We start from the raw sequence: 17,288 nt of genomic DNA, 5'->3' as shown, positions 1-17,288 counted from the left end.
TTTTGCATAAAGAATGATGCAATAGATTTTGAAAATTCATACCTGTCCATACTCTTCAAGATCTCCCTTGCCTTCCTCAAGTGTCACATACTCTCCAGCAGGTGTCCTATGCAATGACAGCCGTCCTTTCTTTGACCTTTTGTTGGGATCAGCTACAGGATCTTTGAAGACATTTACCTAAAATGAAGAGGATTTTTTTAGGAGGAAAAGGCTTTGTGGGACCTAATGCAGATGGTGGTAACGTAACAGGAAATGTCTAACAGGTTTTCAAGTGGAGAGGCCTCTACTGAAAGCAGAGTGGTACAAGTTGTGCAGATACATACCCCAAGGCCATTGGTCACCACATAACTGCATTTGAAGGAACAGTTTAGGAGGTCTCTGGTTAGTTTCTGCAACAAAGCTCCACCAGATCCAAAGGCAATATTCTCAATACTCCATTTATTCTTCTTCATTCCCTCCACAATCTAGTAAGAAAAAGAAAATTATGATGCAGCATACTTTGAAGCCATGCCATTTTCCCATAAAAATATTATACTACTTAAACAAGATGCTTTTTACAGACAATTAAGCCAACTAACATTCAGTTTCCAGGATATATACATAATAATTTGGTCAATCCTTGGCCACTGTTTGCATTTTTATTTACAGTTCCAGCATGGAACTGGAAAGCTTTTGCTGTAAAACACAATTATCATGCCAGCACATATACTTCCCAAACTAAGGTGGCACAGTAATGCAATGCCCAGAGGAACAGAGCTCTAAAGAAAATAAGTCTTTGTGGGAGTATTTTAGAGCTTTCCAATTTCTCAGAATTCTGGAAGAAACTGGAAGCAGAGCCTGTATCCTGAAACAATGCAGCCATCCTGCTCAACTCCAGAAAGTTATTACCCTCTCTGATCAATGACTTGAAAAATGTTCTTGAAAATCACATTGTTTAGAGTAAGATCAGCAAGTTCAAAGATGGGAAATGAAAATACATAAAACTTCTCTAAGAGTTTGCTTTGCCACCTTCTCCTGCAGGTACAGATCAATGTGAACTGCACTACTAGCAACAGTCAAGGCAAAAGTTACTGAATCATTTCTCTCCATCCCCATTCTACCCAGACAAATCTGATATCCTCTAGTCTGGAGTAATGGGTGCTCATTTAGTCATGCTCATAAAAGGGCTAAGATTTGTTTCCTTGACCTGTTCCTCTTAGGACTGCCTGAAATGATGGTTACAGCCCCAGAACAGGAATTCAAACTCTCATCTCCTAACATTTTACTATCAAAAGCAGGTGAGAAAACCAGAGTGAGTGAGATAACAAAATACTATTCATCCAGAAAAACAGGAAGGCGAGAAGCAGAATGGAAGAACATAACCTATGGGGAACATACAGAGTACAGTTTCAAAAATCAGCACAGTCAGAAATCTGGTAATACTTTAGGCAATCTTAGTGTCTTGCATCAAGAAGAAATGCCAGAGTAACACTGAACTGTTTCAGGAGCTACTGATGTCAAACTGCTTTTTCAAGGGACAGTTAAGGGTCATGAGAGGGGAAAAAAAATGAAAAACACAATTCCAAATTCAGACGGTGACAAACTGGTAGTGTAAACAAAAGAGCACACTAGTATTTTGTTTATGCACTTAGTCACATGCAGGCTGTCCTCACAGATACTCTCTGTCTGAATGCCTGACAGAGGACAGTCAACAGGACACGTGAGGGCATGCTTGGAACACCTTCCCACTACATTTCAGTGATTTCCCCAGGAGAAATCTTAACAGAGAGTTTCCATCATTCCAAAGGTACCAACTCACTCAGCTTCATTTGGCAAACAAAATGAATCTCAGGTCTACCATCATGGCTTCCACTTAACAGAACCCTTTGAAAGTTTTTTATCCTAAACAAATGCCCTCTTAAATACATGACAATCCTGTGGATTTTAGCAGTAGACATCATACCCTCTCAGTGACCAAGAGTAAGAGGAATATTTATTTTCAGGTGATTAAACTCTCCTGGGAAGCAGTTCAAAAAGGTACTCAGGGAATATAAATGATAGAAATTAATTAAATTCTGCTTTAAGTATCTAAAAAATAACCAAAGCTGACAAAGGAAGGGTAAGAAATGGTATTTTGCATACCTTCTACTTGAGAACAATGTCCAGTGGTGCCACAAGAAATGAAATTTAACTGGGCCTGGATATGGACTCTACTTATCTGTGCTGTCTTTTAAAGAGGCAAATACAGGTAAACTCCACCTGGCCTCTGGCTCTGTCCAGACCCTGAGCAAGCCTGAAGCTGTGTGAACTGCTGGCCAAGCCTGAGCCAATGTGCTCTGCTCACCTCACTGTGCAGCTGCAAAGGCCAGGTCTGACACTGAACTCCCTGCAAGATACAACTACCTGGTATAAACAACATCCTACACCAAGGCATGTGATGCTGAGGCTTCCTGCTCATTGATACCTGCAGGTTAACAGCTGTTAGTGCAAGTACAGCATAGCTGGGCCATGGCTGCTTAACCCTCTTGCCTGGGTGAGAAGGAAAGTGAAACCCCTTACAGCTTGTGTTCCTGCTCTCATTTACAGATAGTTTGTTCATCTCATGCTACAGGCACAACTCCTCTCTTACCTCAGGTGAAGAACTGGCCTCTAGCTTTCCACTCTCTCAATGGATTTCCTTACTTAGATTTCCTCACTTAGTGATCTTTGTCAGGTGAGGAGGAGAAGGGAAATCCAGACCAAGCTGAAAGACAGCTCTGACTGCACCAGTGACCTACAGCAAAAGCCCAGATCCATTTACTTCCTTAGGTATGGAGGAGAGATGGCAAACAGCAGAAGTAATAGGGAAGAAGAAAAAGGGGAGATCTGAAACAGCTGAAGCCTCCTCCAAAGGAAAACAATACAGAAGAATTTTTAGTTTCACATTTTCAAACCTATACAGGAAGAACAATTCAGGTGTCAAGGTTTTCCTCTGACCATTACGAGCATGATTAATACATGAACCGTGACTCCAGATTAGAGGATTTATTTTGTATAAAAATTTAAAGACATCTGGAAATTGAATGTTCAAAGAAAATCCTTTGAAAGTGTAGTATATTGTGGAGTTAGCAGATTGGAATGATTTTTAAAAGTGAAAATGCAAAGAAAGTCAAAAAAGTTTCCTTACCTGTTCTACCAGCATCCCCTATTAAAACAAAGAATTTTAAAATCCAGTTTATACTCTGAGTTGTTTTCTATATTGTTGTTTCATCTACTTTGGATAGCTAAATGAGACTACTGATCATTACCCATTCTAGATTTTCCTACTGTCCCCATTACCCTTCATCTGATCTGTTAACAATAACTCATGCCTAAAATTGAAAGGTGATACAGAATACTTGGAAAAAAATCTTGCATAGGCTACAAGAGGGTGAAAAAAGATGGCCACAGTGATAAATTTGTATTAGTTCATGTAAACTCCTTTTGAAAAAGAATGAATTATACTTCAGTGTTGGTTAGGTTTTGGTGGATTGTTTTCTTTTGGGTTTTGGTTGTTGTTTTAGGGTTTTTTTAAATGTTATGCTATTATCCAATCTTCTAAAAGTCAGCATGGTAAAACCTGGGGTTTGCTGACATAAAAGGACGACAAGATTAATGAGATTTAAATAAAACTAAAATTAGGCTTCAAAATCATGGTCACTTTGCTCCAACATCATTTGCTGCTGTCAAATGAGAAATGTCACTTTCCTTGCTGCCCATTTCTCCCAGCTCAAAACAACAGTTTGTTTTCTTCTGCAATAGTGCTGGCAAATATTAGCCCCTTTTTAGGGCACAATTTAATTCATTAAACCACAAAACTGATCCCTTTTGGCTGAGTTAGTTCACTGCTACAAGTATGGTCTAAATTATTTTAGCGACTAGCGGTTCAATGACTAAAGCTGACATCAGGCATAGCAAGATTAGAGTCAGGAAGAAATGAGAAGGTGTCACTGGGCAGCAGTGATCTGTCTGCTCTGTATGTCTTGAGGAACTGAATCTTCTGCTCTCTTCTATTACATGGTACAGGTAGATGTCTCACAATCAATGACAGCCTCATAAGGAAATACATAAACAGGCAGATCACCTGAACAAAGAATTGCTCATTCTGCCTCTCATCCTCTCACATTAGCTGCTGCAATTGTTTTACTGCTCTATTTAGAACTTGGAGAGTTGAGCATTTCTCACTCTAGAGAAAAGTTTTTTAAATACTTGCTTTAATATTTTAATTAGAATTGATGTGTTAAGGCATCCTTGAATTTTGTCCAGTGTAGCTTAGAAGAAGCAACCAGAATTCCTTCCAAGAAAGAATAATCCAGTTTCTGTCCTCTCACAACTCATTAAAATCTCAGCCATAACATACTTGCCTAACACAGGTATCAGCCCTGTTGGATTGTGGTTCAGAACAAGCAGAAAAGTTTTTCTTCTGTGTGGGTTTTGTTTTCTTTAACAGTGTCTTCCCCTGCTATCTAACAGTAAGATTTTCTTTCCAGCTATTAACCTCTCACGCTTGTGTTCTGTTAAGCACATTAGCATAGCTGTATATTCTCAAAAAGCCACATAGGACAAAAAAAATAAACCAGAATTTACTTTAAAGGCCATTGGAGGGGAGAAAAAACCTGCAGAGCATGACTGCACTATAGCTAGTCTATCAGATTACAATCTAAGCATTAACTGCCCTCTGGGGATCTGAGAGACAAATCTGAGTTCTGTCATTGAGGTTCACACTATGTGCCCATGTTAGACCTGCAGATAGCTTCAGACCAACTAAAACCCAAAACTGATACCTCCCTTGCCCATAATTTTGAGAAGCAGCAAAAGTCAGCTTTGTTGCGAAGAACCTAAGGATGTGCCAGTCTAGAAAGCTAAGGCAAGTGGCATCAAATTCAAGTAAAATTAATCTTAACTTTACTTATTTCTGGTTTTGAACTCTAATACAGCTGGAGATGAAAGGCTCAGGACAAACCAGACCAAGTCAGTTCTCTTCCCATGATGACATGCCCATTGTCATCTGTAGTTACTGCAGTCTATAACTTTATAATCATATTGTATTACCTAGCATCTACCTCTTATCAGTAGTGGTGAATTTATTACTTATTTCAAGCATGCAGAATCTACTAAATAATCAATGTATCCTGGTAAAATTCCATTTTTGACTCAGACTATACCCTAATCTTATGCATGTATTTTCTGGCTTTTCAACTAACCCTTATTCCACTAGTTGCTCAATCAAGAACTTGCTTTCCTTACTCTATGTTTTAAAAAGTCTCCTTCAAAACTACACCTTCAATATGTGACGACAAACAGACTTCAGATGGTACATAACTAATGAGCCAAAGCAGTTAATTACTACTATTGCTGCAGCACAGTGATCATGCAGTGTGCCTTAGACATCAATGAAAGCACCAAACACTGCCAGATTTTGATCTCAATTAGACTTGACAAGCATGATGAAAGCAAACAAAAGGAGAGACAGTGGAAAGAGAAGGGTTACAACAGGGGGATTAGAAAATGCCTTTTAGGGTTTTTTATGCATCTTAACAATTTCCTGTGGAGTTCTAATGAATTTGTTTTATGCATTATGATATCACTGCCAGTGTCTGGAATGAAGGGCAGAGGTGGGGTCAGTAGTCTCTGCTGCAACATCTGACTAGTTGTAACGGAGTCCAGATTAAATATCAACCTTGCCAGTGACACCCTGACCCATGAACAGATCTCCTACCTCTTGCAACGTGTTGATATCCACACCATCCCCCTGAATAACTCTGAGATACGGTGGCAGCAACTTATAGCCTTTTGAATTCTCTGTAATGGGAAACTTCTTTCCCAAGATCTCCAAGACCTATTGAAAAGGGAAAGGAGACAGTTCAAAATGAAAATAAAAGCCTGCCATTCCAATAAAGAAACAATTTCCACATTTGAGTCATGCTTTTTCTAGAAAATTAAAATAAATTCATAAATATACCCACATAATCATGCTCTAATCTATCCATACAAAAAAAAAAAAAACCCACGGGAAGCTTTAAAAGGCTTCCCATTGTGGTGGAAGACTTTTAAAGCAGTCACAGACAATATGGCCTTTAAGAACTTGCACTCAAGAGCTAATTAGAATCATGCTTTCTTCCTTTGCTTGCTGTGACTTTCTGTTATAAAGGTGTCAGCTCTAGATCTTGCTCTTCTTTTGACCTCCCTTAAGATGGTGGATGAGGCTTTTAGGGTTTTTTTTATGATGTTGTAAGCCACAAATATTTAAAATGAAACCTGATAATGGTCATTCAGAGTTCCTATTTGTGACATGCCACTTATACCAAAGGAAAAAAAAAAGATGTTAAATCTGTATAGATCTAATTTGATAGAGTATCAATGTAACTAACATTGCCCCTACTTTCTTATTTGGACAGTGCTGACAGTGACTCAAATTCAGAGGTATCAATAGCTTTTATTAAGAAACTGCAACAATCATTATGCTTTCTAAAGAGCAATGAGGCAAGAAGCATTTTCCAATGTGGAGTCAGTGTCACTGACTTAAATGCACATCTCATAAAAGAGAGAAAAGGGCTACATATGTATTTGTAGCACAAAATAGTGAATTACATTAACACAGGATGCCAGCCACCTAAACTTAGTAGTAAGAATTGTTATTGGCCTGGCATTTACTAGCACTCAAGTTGTTTCCCACTGAATTTGTTAAGTGACAAAAACTTCTCTTTATAAAAGCATTCCAACATCCTTACATCAGCAAAACTGGTGACTTGTTAAAGCTTCAAGAATCATATGCAAGAATGGGATTGATGAAAAACATGAAACTATTTGGACTGCAAGAGTTTCCTTATCTATACTGAGGTGAAGTAAATATTGACTTTTTTTTATTGCTCCAAATTAGCCAGCATCAAATATATACAATGCATACCAAGTTAGAGCATTATATGCTTGCTAGCCAGTCATTACAAAACAAACAACTGCCCTCCCAATCTTGTATACAAATGGCTTGAAGAAAGGATTACCTTTAGAACAGTGTCAAGGGGATTCCCAGAATCTGGTCTAATAATAAGTGGTGCCTCTGGACTTCGGGCTTCAATTATATGCCTTAGGTCATCACCCCATATTTTTTCACAAGCATTGTAAATGTCATAGCTGTCACTAACCACAGATACAGGCACTGAAGAAAACTGTGTTACTATGTGTTCAAAAGCATCTTTTTCATGATCTTTCCCCCAAGCTGTTATGGTACTGCAAAGGCAATCGAAAAATTCATATTAGAATTGCATTTACATGTCATTCTGTATTTCCCACCAGCAACAGTTCAAGACAATGATAAGCAGTATGATTACATGACAGCAGAAACTATGTGCTTATCACCTCTGTGTTGCATGGATTATAAATACACTAGATACTAAATAAACAGACTTAATTCAGTTAGGGAACTACAGATGCAAGAACAGAATATCTGCTCTGACAACTTCATGCTACAAAATGGAAAGTCAAGGATGAAGCACCTCACCATTTGTTAGAAAAAAACCTAAAGAAGAAAACAGAATTAATTTTCTTTTTTAATAGTGATATAAAACAAATATTCTCACTTATACAAACATTCTTCCAGAGGAAGCCAGAACATTACCCTTGGTACAAGGCCACAGGTGAGCACATAAATCAGAGTTGCTGAGAGCAGTAATAAGTACTGAATGCAGTTGAACTGCAGTAGTTGCTCGGACCAGCTGACATAAGTGACTTCAGTAACCTGTGTGCAAAGAGCTAAAAACGCTCTCATTCACAGCATAAGTGTCAATGGGCATTGCATTTTTACCTTAAAATTCCAGCATTATCTGCTGTGTGGACAAGCCCCAGATCATGGTAGCAGGGAGACAAACAAACTTTATTTCAAAGAGGTTGCTGCAGTCTCAGAAGAGCCCTGCTGACACGCCAGGGGCAAGCACCATGCTCACACCACCACCTTGCATTGGAGACTGTGGAACAGTACAAAAATTCCATACAAATTTGGGTCTCTTGTAAGAGAGCCTTTCTGTGTATTAACTTGGAAAGTGTGACTGCAGTCTGTATTTGGTGGTGCAAACTTTAGGTAGGGTTTAATGCCCTACCCTCTGCTCTAATGCCACCACTTCAGTATGCTGTTCAAAAGATGCTTGATCTTGACTCCATGTGTTTCCTTTTGCTATGATTAGAAAAAAAAAAAATTGTAGTAGTTTTGGTCATCAGAAATTTCAGACAAAAACTGTCACATCTATTGGTCAAGCAGGGGTTCTAGAACAGCACTACAGCAATGGTACAGAAAGTTCATCTACAAGGGCTATTCATGTAAGCCTTTCCATTATCTGTCTTGCAATCCTAAGTGAATACTATTTAAAACCAATACTAAATATTTAACTGGGTTTTGTGCTCAATATGAAACACACAACCAGCCTTGGTTTAGATTCTTATTTCAGTGTGTAGACATGCAACTGAAATTCACAGATTTGTATTCACTCCCAACCTTGTACAGGACATGGATTTGAAATGTCTGAGATCAGTTGCCTTACTCTTAAAAACTCATTCACCATTCTTAGTGACATACCAAGTATTTACCATTCCTAGTTATCTTGATGAGAAGAGAGCAACTGCCTTTTCTGGAGGGAGAACATGAACTGCAACTCAGTTTGTCAATTATGATTTTACATTTAAAACAAAACTTGAAGTTTATAATGTGAATCCTCAGTATCTACGGAGTATAAGCCTTCAAGTTTATTCTAAAAAGACACTGAGAAGAAGGTTATAGTTAAAAACATTTAAACTACATTTATAACTAAGAACAACCATGCTACTTATGTGTCCCTAGAACACATAGAGGCATCAGTACAGAACTGCAGCTTTAACAGCTGGATCAATCATGGCTAATACTGTATGTTATATTTCTGGATATAAAGATATACAAGAAAAGAATTGTATTTTGTTAAGCTATTTTTAGAAACACTAAGACTAGTATCTTACCTGTGTTCAGCAGCTGGAACTGAGTATCCTGGAACTGGATCTTTTGTACCATAGTACTTTTTAATTAATGCAATTCCTGCGACAGTGTCTGTTCCTTTAAAGTTCACCAAATGAGCTGAAGCTCCTATTCCTGCAGTCTGAAGAAGATGCAACTTTCAGTTTCCATGCCAAATACAGAAGCCTAAGTCCAGTCACCACCTAGCACTAGTTTGTAAGAGCAAGACTCCTGACTTTATTCCCACTTCACCAATATTCTCTTCATTCACTTACACTGGGAAGACAGAGAAAACTTCTCCCAGTCTAGTGCTCACAGTTCAGACATTGTACCCACCTCCATCCCAAACCTCCCCCTCCACACTGAGCCCAAACACAGTGCTCTGTGCATTCACAATTTCAGAGCAGAACAGAGCCCCAGAGGTTAACAGACACATGCTACAACTCTTCACAGTTAAGAACATCAGACTTTTAAAACTGTTAGATAAGCACTTTTACCTCTTGTGAAGAAACTCCTCTGTACCCAAAGTCATGCAGTTTATATTCCAGTCCTTCCAAGCTGCCAGAAGTCTCCAGCAAATATTTGGCCAAAATCTTTTTCTGCTCTCTAGAGTTTGTAGCCACTGTGATTGGGTACCATGACTGCACGAGAATAGTCTAAAAGAAAATCCATCACAATATTAGGTGCATATTTGTTTAGAGCTTGACAATGTCCACTTGGCATTTAATCAGGCACAAAAAGGTCTATTTACTTTCATTCCCTGTTCAGAAAGTACTGATGCCTCCAACAGTTTGCTTTTGGGCTTAAGTAATTAGCTTTTATAAGGTAGGCAAGGTATTGACCTTCTCAGGAGTTATCACTAGCAAACTACTGACACATAGTTCCCCCCACCCTCCTTTTTTATGGATAGAAGTACTGCTGTGAAAATCCTGTACAATTATTATGATCTTTTGCCAGGTGAGGGAAAAAGGTCTGTGTAAGATGACTACAGAAAAGAATTAAAGCAGAAAATGAAAGTTGCCAGAGATTTCCCTTAAAGCAATAGAGGATTCAACCTTTAATTTAAGTGCATCAGTATTTACTTAGGAAAAAAAAATCTTAAATTTCCAAAATTTACCTCAATCCAATTTGTGAGCCAGTAGCATTCTGGGTCTGTGTTTTCTACTGTGAAAAGAACATTTCCTCTGGGAATTACAGAGCCCTCAGGAACAGCCTTTATTTCTATGGGAAGATGGCCATCGTATTTCTGTGTAAGAAACAGTAATATTGTTAGACAACAGGAAAGATTAGGACCTACAGCTCTTTTAGTTAACTGCAATGGAAAAAAGTCAGGCTATGAGTAAGTAAATGCTTTCTTCTTCTTAATTTCCTTCAATTTTAAAAATAAACCCACCAGTTCAAATTAATGAAAAAATCCGTATTTATCAAAAAAGGAAAAGAAAACCCTGTAACTTAAAAACCAGTCTCTTTATCAAAATTAATCAGTTCTATTCCTTGAGCAAATTAAGCCAGTAAATCTTAAGTATTCTTTATATAAAAATACATAAGTTGTACCCACAGAACAAGAACTATTTACTACTTATTTTCTTCGATGCTTTCACATGCAGTAAGCTAAAAGAAGTTTAGCTATTATCCAGATCTTTAAAAAATCCATTTTTTTGATTAGTATAGATGTGTGCTTTGTTCATTTATTACAGCAGGATCCATTTAATAACTATTTTAGAGAATATTTTCATCTCAATTACTCACTAAACATGAAGTCTTATATTGGAATGTGACTCTTTCATCAGTCTTTTATCTCCAAAGGGCTAAACACTGTGTGAAATATGCCTTCTGAAAAAGAGTAACCTGCAAATAGCAACTCTAGAAGAGTAATTGTAAATTTCTGAAAAAGCTCTGCAAGCTATACTGGCAATGCTGAAAATGTTTTGGAAGGTAACATATTTTGACAGAAAGTTTCTCATGAGATATCCTGTTAAAGGCAACAAAAAATTGCATCAATTCAGAGAAATTACAGATTCTTAAGTAGTATCAAAGCATATTCTCCAGTACTCAATAGACATCAGACACTCTTCTACCTTGCAGTTTAAAAGTTTATTCAATAATGTAATAACCTGAAGCAAATTGTGTTTATATAACACACAGGCGTTAGCTGTCAGATTTGGAGATATATGGATTAACAAAAGACAATAAAGACTTCAAAAAGGCTCAAAATAATTTATTAATGATTCAATAAAGGCAAAAGTATAGTTAAGTGAAAAAACACCCAAACCAAACAGATTTCAAAGTTGCTGTAGGTGTTGATTTTGTCCATGGAAAAAAGTGATGGGATCATGCCATGGCTCTGTATTATAGCCCTTTGCAGAAATTTTGGATGGACTTGTACATTTCAGGGCTTACTCAGCTATCACTCATCATCAATTCCTGCCAACTTCCAGCCTTTACACCAGCCCATTGCCCTCCAGGAAACCCATTCCTTTCTTCCACCCTTTCACTCTACCAGTATTTACCCATTCATTTACTCTCAGTACAAATTGATTATGTGTGCATTTCAAATTCATCCTGGCAATTCACTCACACAGCCACTGCACACTCCACTTTACCTCCCACACCTGAGGCAACTGAGCTAGGGAAAAACAGTGGCAGCTATGTGAACACACACTGGAATTCACTAGGCAGAAGCAGGGACTCTGTGCATAAAGGGCACACAAACACTTCCAGTTTGAGAGCCACCAGCATATGAGATCAAGACATGAAAATCATGATTGGGTTTTTTATATAAATATACACACACATACAATTTTAATAAGAAAACCTGAGAAAAGAATAAACATACACCAAGGATATGTAGGAATGCTTATTTTGACTAGATCAAAAGTTGAATGGACTTAGTCAAGCCACATTACATCTCAGTGAGGGCAGACATGCAACATTAGAAGTGTATTAATTCTGTTTATCCAAAGAGGGATCAAGCTTTAACACAGATAAAAGCAGTTCACAATGTATAATGTAGCTTAAACACAAATATGTATTGAATTCACATTTGTAGTGATTTGAATTGGATGCTAGTCCTCTACAAACCTCTCCATAACTCTTGGAAAACTGTGGGCTTATTTATATTGCTGCCACTTGCAACATTTAATTGGAAATTCACTCTTCTCTTGCATACCTATGGTCCATCCCAGTGGCAGGGTGACATCCAGATATATTAATAAACAGATGTCACCATAAAAATACATACAATTAGGGTATCCAGGGAAATGTAAGTGCAAGGGACTAAAAAAAGGGCTTTCAAATGCCAAAAATATTCATTCAGCAGAACCCACAATGAAACTTAGCATTTAATTAATATGCAGAGATTAGTACAGCTCTGACAAATGCTATTAGTCTGAATCTGCTGCTTTTACAGAGAAGAGATGTTTGCAATGACTTGAAGCCTAACACTTTTTTAAACAAAAGGGAAAAAGGATAATTGTGGAAAGACTTAAGAGGTCTTGTGTGTCAGAAGTGCTCAAGCCTTGTATTTTTTAATGAAGTTCAACACTCGTATATCTGTAAAATTTACAAAACAACTGAAGTTGTAATGCTTTCTGCATTAGAGTAAAAAAACTGTAATGATTAGTTAGAGAAAGAAATGTAAATGATGCAGTAACCACTGAGTGCTGCATCACAGATGGAAACCTGCCAACAAGCCCCCACTCACAGCAGCTGGCAGCCGTAAATCCTCATTACCTGCAAAGCTGCAGTTGGCATCTGAAAGGATGAAAATTACTTTTTCTCTAAGGAAATACAATTATATGATTATTTGACAGCTGCTACTCCTTGTACACTAAACATGAAAAGCTAAATTTATCCAGTCTTTACTATCAAGATTAAAAGGAGAGGCTGTCAGATTTATTCTACAGTTGATTCAGAAATCCTTTACAATGATCTTCAACTATTTTTGCAATTTTTTTTACCTCTAGAATATAGTTCCATCCCTTTTCATTGAAGACATCATCTTGAAAATGCTCCCTATATACTTCTTTGGCTTCCTTGATTTTCTCTTTGGTCACCACTTTACCTGGAGTTTCAGAAACAGATTAAAGCTTAGAAACTTGCAATATTCATCAACTGATAAAATAAATAACAAAAAGGTTCAGGCACAGGAAAGTTACTTTGCCTTTGACAAAGATAGGAAGAAAATCTCAGATGCAAAATGTTTAAACCAAACTTTACGTTCATTTATTATACAGATTAGAATTCTCAAGAAACCATGAGGGTAAAATACACCTGTGGTTTGCAGGTGACTCAGTAAAAATTTGGAGATTATCACTCTTTTATGACGGTCAAAAACCAGTCAAGAGGTTTAACAGTAGTTCTTTTGCCAGAGAAATGTGTTGATTGTGCAAGTTGGCACATGCAGCAAGGACATATCTAGCACAAGGGTTAAGCTATGCCCATGGAGACACTTTGCAACCAACCTTTGACTGACCAGTTTGTGATAGGAACCAGCAAATTAACCACATTATTTGAATAAGCACGCTACTGCTGTAGGGTCAGTCATCTGCCTTAGAGAACAACACTCAGATTGCTTAAGACAAAAGAAACAAATTTATCAAGTGTTTTGATTATAATGGAATTTCAATCTTTGGTGGAACTGGCAGAGATGTTTATTGGATCAAGACAAAGACATGTGAGATGTATAACTAAAGTTTTCCTTTAACACTTGGCAGAAGGCAATATGCACTCAGGTCAGAACAGGTGATGTTTGTACATTAGGCAAAAAAGCAAACGAGATCTTAAACAGCACCAAGGAATTTTCAGATGTTACTCTTAAAATTATCAGTATAAAAACCACTTTCACATGTAGCTGCCATACTCAATGATCTAAGCTGAGGGCCACCCTAAATTTAAGGAAAATGAAAATTAATTTAAGGAAATTTAAAACCATTATTGGTTTACACAGTAAACAAAACAGCAAACACAGAACTGAATTAATGTTCAAAATGTAAAATGTATTTTCCATCAAATCTTCTATCTGCTTGTGACTCTATGCACAGTTTTGGTCTCTTTCCATTCATTTCAATTTTGCCCACTGAAGTTGGGACAAACACCTTTTCATTTTTAATACACCACTGGCATAAATAAAGTTAGTAGAGAGGTGTCTGGATTAAGAAGTCAATACCAATTCATGAGGGTGGACAACTTTTTTCACAATCACACAAATTAGATATTATGCATGTCACTACTTTTAGCATATCAGGATAACCTGGAATTGTTTCAACTATAAGCCTACAAGCTTGAGAAAAAGTTAGAGGCTGATGAACTTTAATGAGAAGTTATTTCATTAGAGGAAAGGTTTTACTGGAATTTGAGACAGTTACCTTTTAAATATTTATTCAGAATGTACTGCAAGCCATAAAAAACTGTTTCTCCATATTTCACTTTCTTTAATTTGGAATTTTCAGTCTTCTTTTCACGACATTCAAAGTAGGAATATACTTTGCTTGTGTTAGGTGGATATTGCTTGTAGTGTGTAACCTACATAAAAAAAAATAAAAAATCAGTAAGAACTCAAAACATCAGTACAAAGCACAAGAGAAATATATTTGTACATTAAAGCTTAAAAGTAACTCCCAGCTCTTCTGGACTGCGATTATTTATCCATTCACATTCTACACATGCATTTAGGGAATTTCCAGGTTTTTAACCTTCTTCAATTTTCAGTTCAAAACACTACCTTCCCTCTGTTATTCTTTGCTTCTTTATCAAACCTTCTTCCCCTCCCCTGATGACTTGGAAAGACCTTGGCTAGGATTTTAGGAGCAGCAGTGAACACCAGTTTGCCAGGTCAGTTCTCGCTCTACCACACTTCAGCCAAGCCTAATAGCTACAGGAAGCACAAAATTCAATCCCACCACCAAATACCTGCTTGCATTTGACTGAGGTTTTGAAGGTTACCATCCCACGCTCAGATAAAACCTACCCAGACTGAAGAAGGCATTGGCAATGGTCTTTACCCAAGTGCCCCATTCCCCATGAGCAGTGTTTACTCTCAAGCCGTGGTTACAGCAAAACCAGTTTACAAACCTGTTACTATCAGTAATGCTGCTAAAATCTACCTGAGGATTGCACCTCCCTACAGAGTTCCCTAGATGGACATTTTTTCCAAATTTGAAAAAGTTCATATTCAATGTAAAGGAAACATGAGAAGCTGCTGCCTGTGTGTATTATGTAGAAACTGGTTATAAATCACACAGTGTTATGCTGAATCAGCTATTACAGCTTTTCAGAATTCCTGATAGTAAATCTAGCCAGAAATTTACTTTGAGAAATAACAGCATTTGAAACAAGTACACTCTAAACACTTAAAACCTTAAACCTGCAAAATTTCATCTCGTCATGTGTAAAAAGCAAACTCCATGCAAAATCCTTAATTCCATATTAAACAAAAATACACGACAGAAACTTTGTACTATCAATGTTTAAATCACAGAACATACAAATCAAGGTAAGGCATCCCCTAATATGAGAGTAACAAGTTTTCTTAAACTATGATGAGAAATCTGTGAACAACTCTACTTGTTCCATAAGGAAAAGCTGTTCCTACAGCTGAAAAAGCAACATCATACATCAGAAAAAAACTCAATCGATGTGAAACTCATTTCTGAATGCTTTTCAAACTTCCATATTTACAGGTTAGAGCATGAATTCATTATATGTTTCGTGCTGTTGCTGCAAGTAACCTTAAAAATTTCTGTTTCTGATACCACAAGGAATTGGAAAAGGGATTGTTTTACTGCTTCTCCCTTCTTGTCCTGATTTTTAAATATATCTCTGAAATTCTCAAAGAAAAATATTTGAAGGTTGCTTTACCTGTATTCCTAAAATTGTACATTAAAGGATTTTAAAATGACAGTTTTCCTTCTCCTCTCAAATGTTATTTAAGTTTAGTATTGCACTCAGTATGGACAACGAACTATTCGACTGAACTTTTTGGTTCTTCTATACCAGCACAAGGCTGTTATGGTTGTGTGTCCAATGCTGCAAGGAAACATTCAAGAAAGGTCAATTTAAAGATCATTCTATTGTCTTTGCTTCTGTGAGATTTACAAGGCCAATCAAATAAAACCCAAGCTTGTCATTGCACGTTTTCTGCCCTGACTTCAAACAAAGCATGGCACCACAGGCATTTAATGGAGCACAAACCTATTCTGTTACCATTCCACAGCCACTCAAAAGCAGAATGCTTAAGAGTAGCAATGTCACACCCTAAGACAAAACCTGGCTTTTAGATTTAGTTCTAGCTAATAATAAATGTCTCGCTTCACAAATTATAACATGCCCTTTCCTAGTTCTGTGCAGAACTTCCAAGAAGTACATCACACTGCCAGCTCACAGAAAACTCTCTGCATGATACTGACACATTTAAAGGAAAACCGAATTCCCATACAAAAGAAAACACACCCCCATCTTCTCTTCTTTACCATGGAGCAGACAAAAATAGGCTCCAATTGACATGTCTTTCTGATCAGTGCATATATAAACACACACACACATACATATGCACAAACCCTTTACAAGAAATTGCATTAAATGCATTTTAAGAAAAAGATCCTGTAACAAATCCTTAGAATGCTCATGCACTATAAAGACAAGGAGAGTGGGAACTCATTCCTTCCCACTGGTGCCACCAAGGTAAGGTACAGCAACTTCACGAAAAATTTTGCTTTGTTTTACAACTGAGACTGAACTTCTCAGTTTGTGATTTCAGAGTAAAGGCTCAACACAGAGCCCAGCAGCTGCAAGGATACACAGCAGATGTCCCAGGACCAAGTCTCCAAAGGAGTATCTCAATTCCTTATGGTGAGCTCGAGAGCAAATCAAGGCAATGCTGCTGTTCTCACCACAACTGTTCCAACCAAACAGTGAAAACTGTATCTCCATGAGATAGGATACTCAGGTTTCTTTTAAAAAAGTTTAATTATACAACTTACCAACTATGGGAAAATTACTGGAGCCAAGACCTAAACTGTAGTGAAAATTTGTGTGATCTTTAGTTCGCATCTTGAAAATATACTCAACTTTGGCAGTTCAAAGGCATCTCCTCCCACTATATATTTCTCTCTGTCAAAATGGTTACAGGCCCAAATTAGCTTAGGGTGCACAGTGCACCCACTGAGTTGGTGTCACCTTTTCTTACTGAGTTTATGTACATTTTTTAGGGATTTCCTATTCCAGCTCTGTTTTGAAGCATGCTCACAAAACACAGTGCTCTGGCTGCAAACCAGAACTTGAGTGCTGAAATCAGGGTGAAATGTAACAGATTTATCCT

The 17,288-nt window shown here is 37.4% G+C and overlaps 1 protein-coding gene across 2 annotated transcripts in view; it reads right to left on the bottom strand.

Moving 5' to 3' along the window:
• The window catches only part of NAMPT (nicotinamide phosphoribosyltransferase), a 31,274-nt gene that overhangs the window by 4,606 nt on the left and 9,380 nt on the right, over positions 1–17,288 (bottom strand). The window contains exons 2-11 of one of the 2 annotated variants that reach the window (XM_066318671.1): positions 14,338–14,494; positions 12,931–13,034; positions 10,089–10,217; positions 9,469–9,627; positions 8,977–9,113; positions 6,999–7,224; positions 5,717–5,836; positions 3,146–3,163; positions 324–464; positions 43–177 (exon numbers count right to left, since the gene is read on the bottom strand). In XM_066318671.1, coding sequence (XP_066174768.1) covers positions 43–177; positions 324–464; positions 3,146–3,163; positions 5,717–5,836; positions 6,999–7,224; positions 8,977–9,113; positions 9,469–9,627; positions 10,089–10,217; positions 12,931–13,034; positions 14,338–14,494 — 1,326 coding nt within the window. The remainder of the gene's footprint in view (positions 1–42; positions 178–323; positions 465–3,145; positions 3,164–5,716; positions 5,837–6,998; positions 7,225–8,976; positions 9,114–9,468; positions 9,628–10,088; positions 10,218–12,930; positions 13,035–14,337; positions 14,495–17,288) is intronic. The other variant, XM_066318672.1, reaches the window with a different exon arrangement.

The sequence above is a fragment of the Sylvia atricapilla genome, chromosome 5 (genome assembly GCF_009819655.1).
Source record: "Sylvia atricapilla isolate bSylAtr1 chromosome 5, bSylAtr1.pri, whole genome shotgun sequence".
Taxonomy (NCBI): Eukaryota; Metazoa; Chordata; class Aves; order Passeriformes; family Sylviidae; genus Sylvia; species Sylvia atricapilla.
The sequence above is the reverse complement of the archived record's forward strand: the minus strand, read 5'-3'. Positions and strand labels throughout refer to the sequence as shown.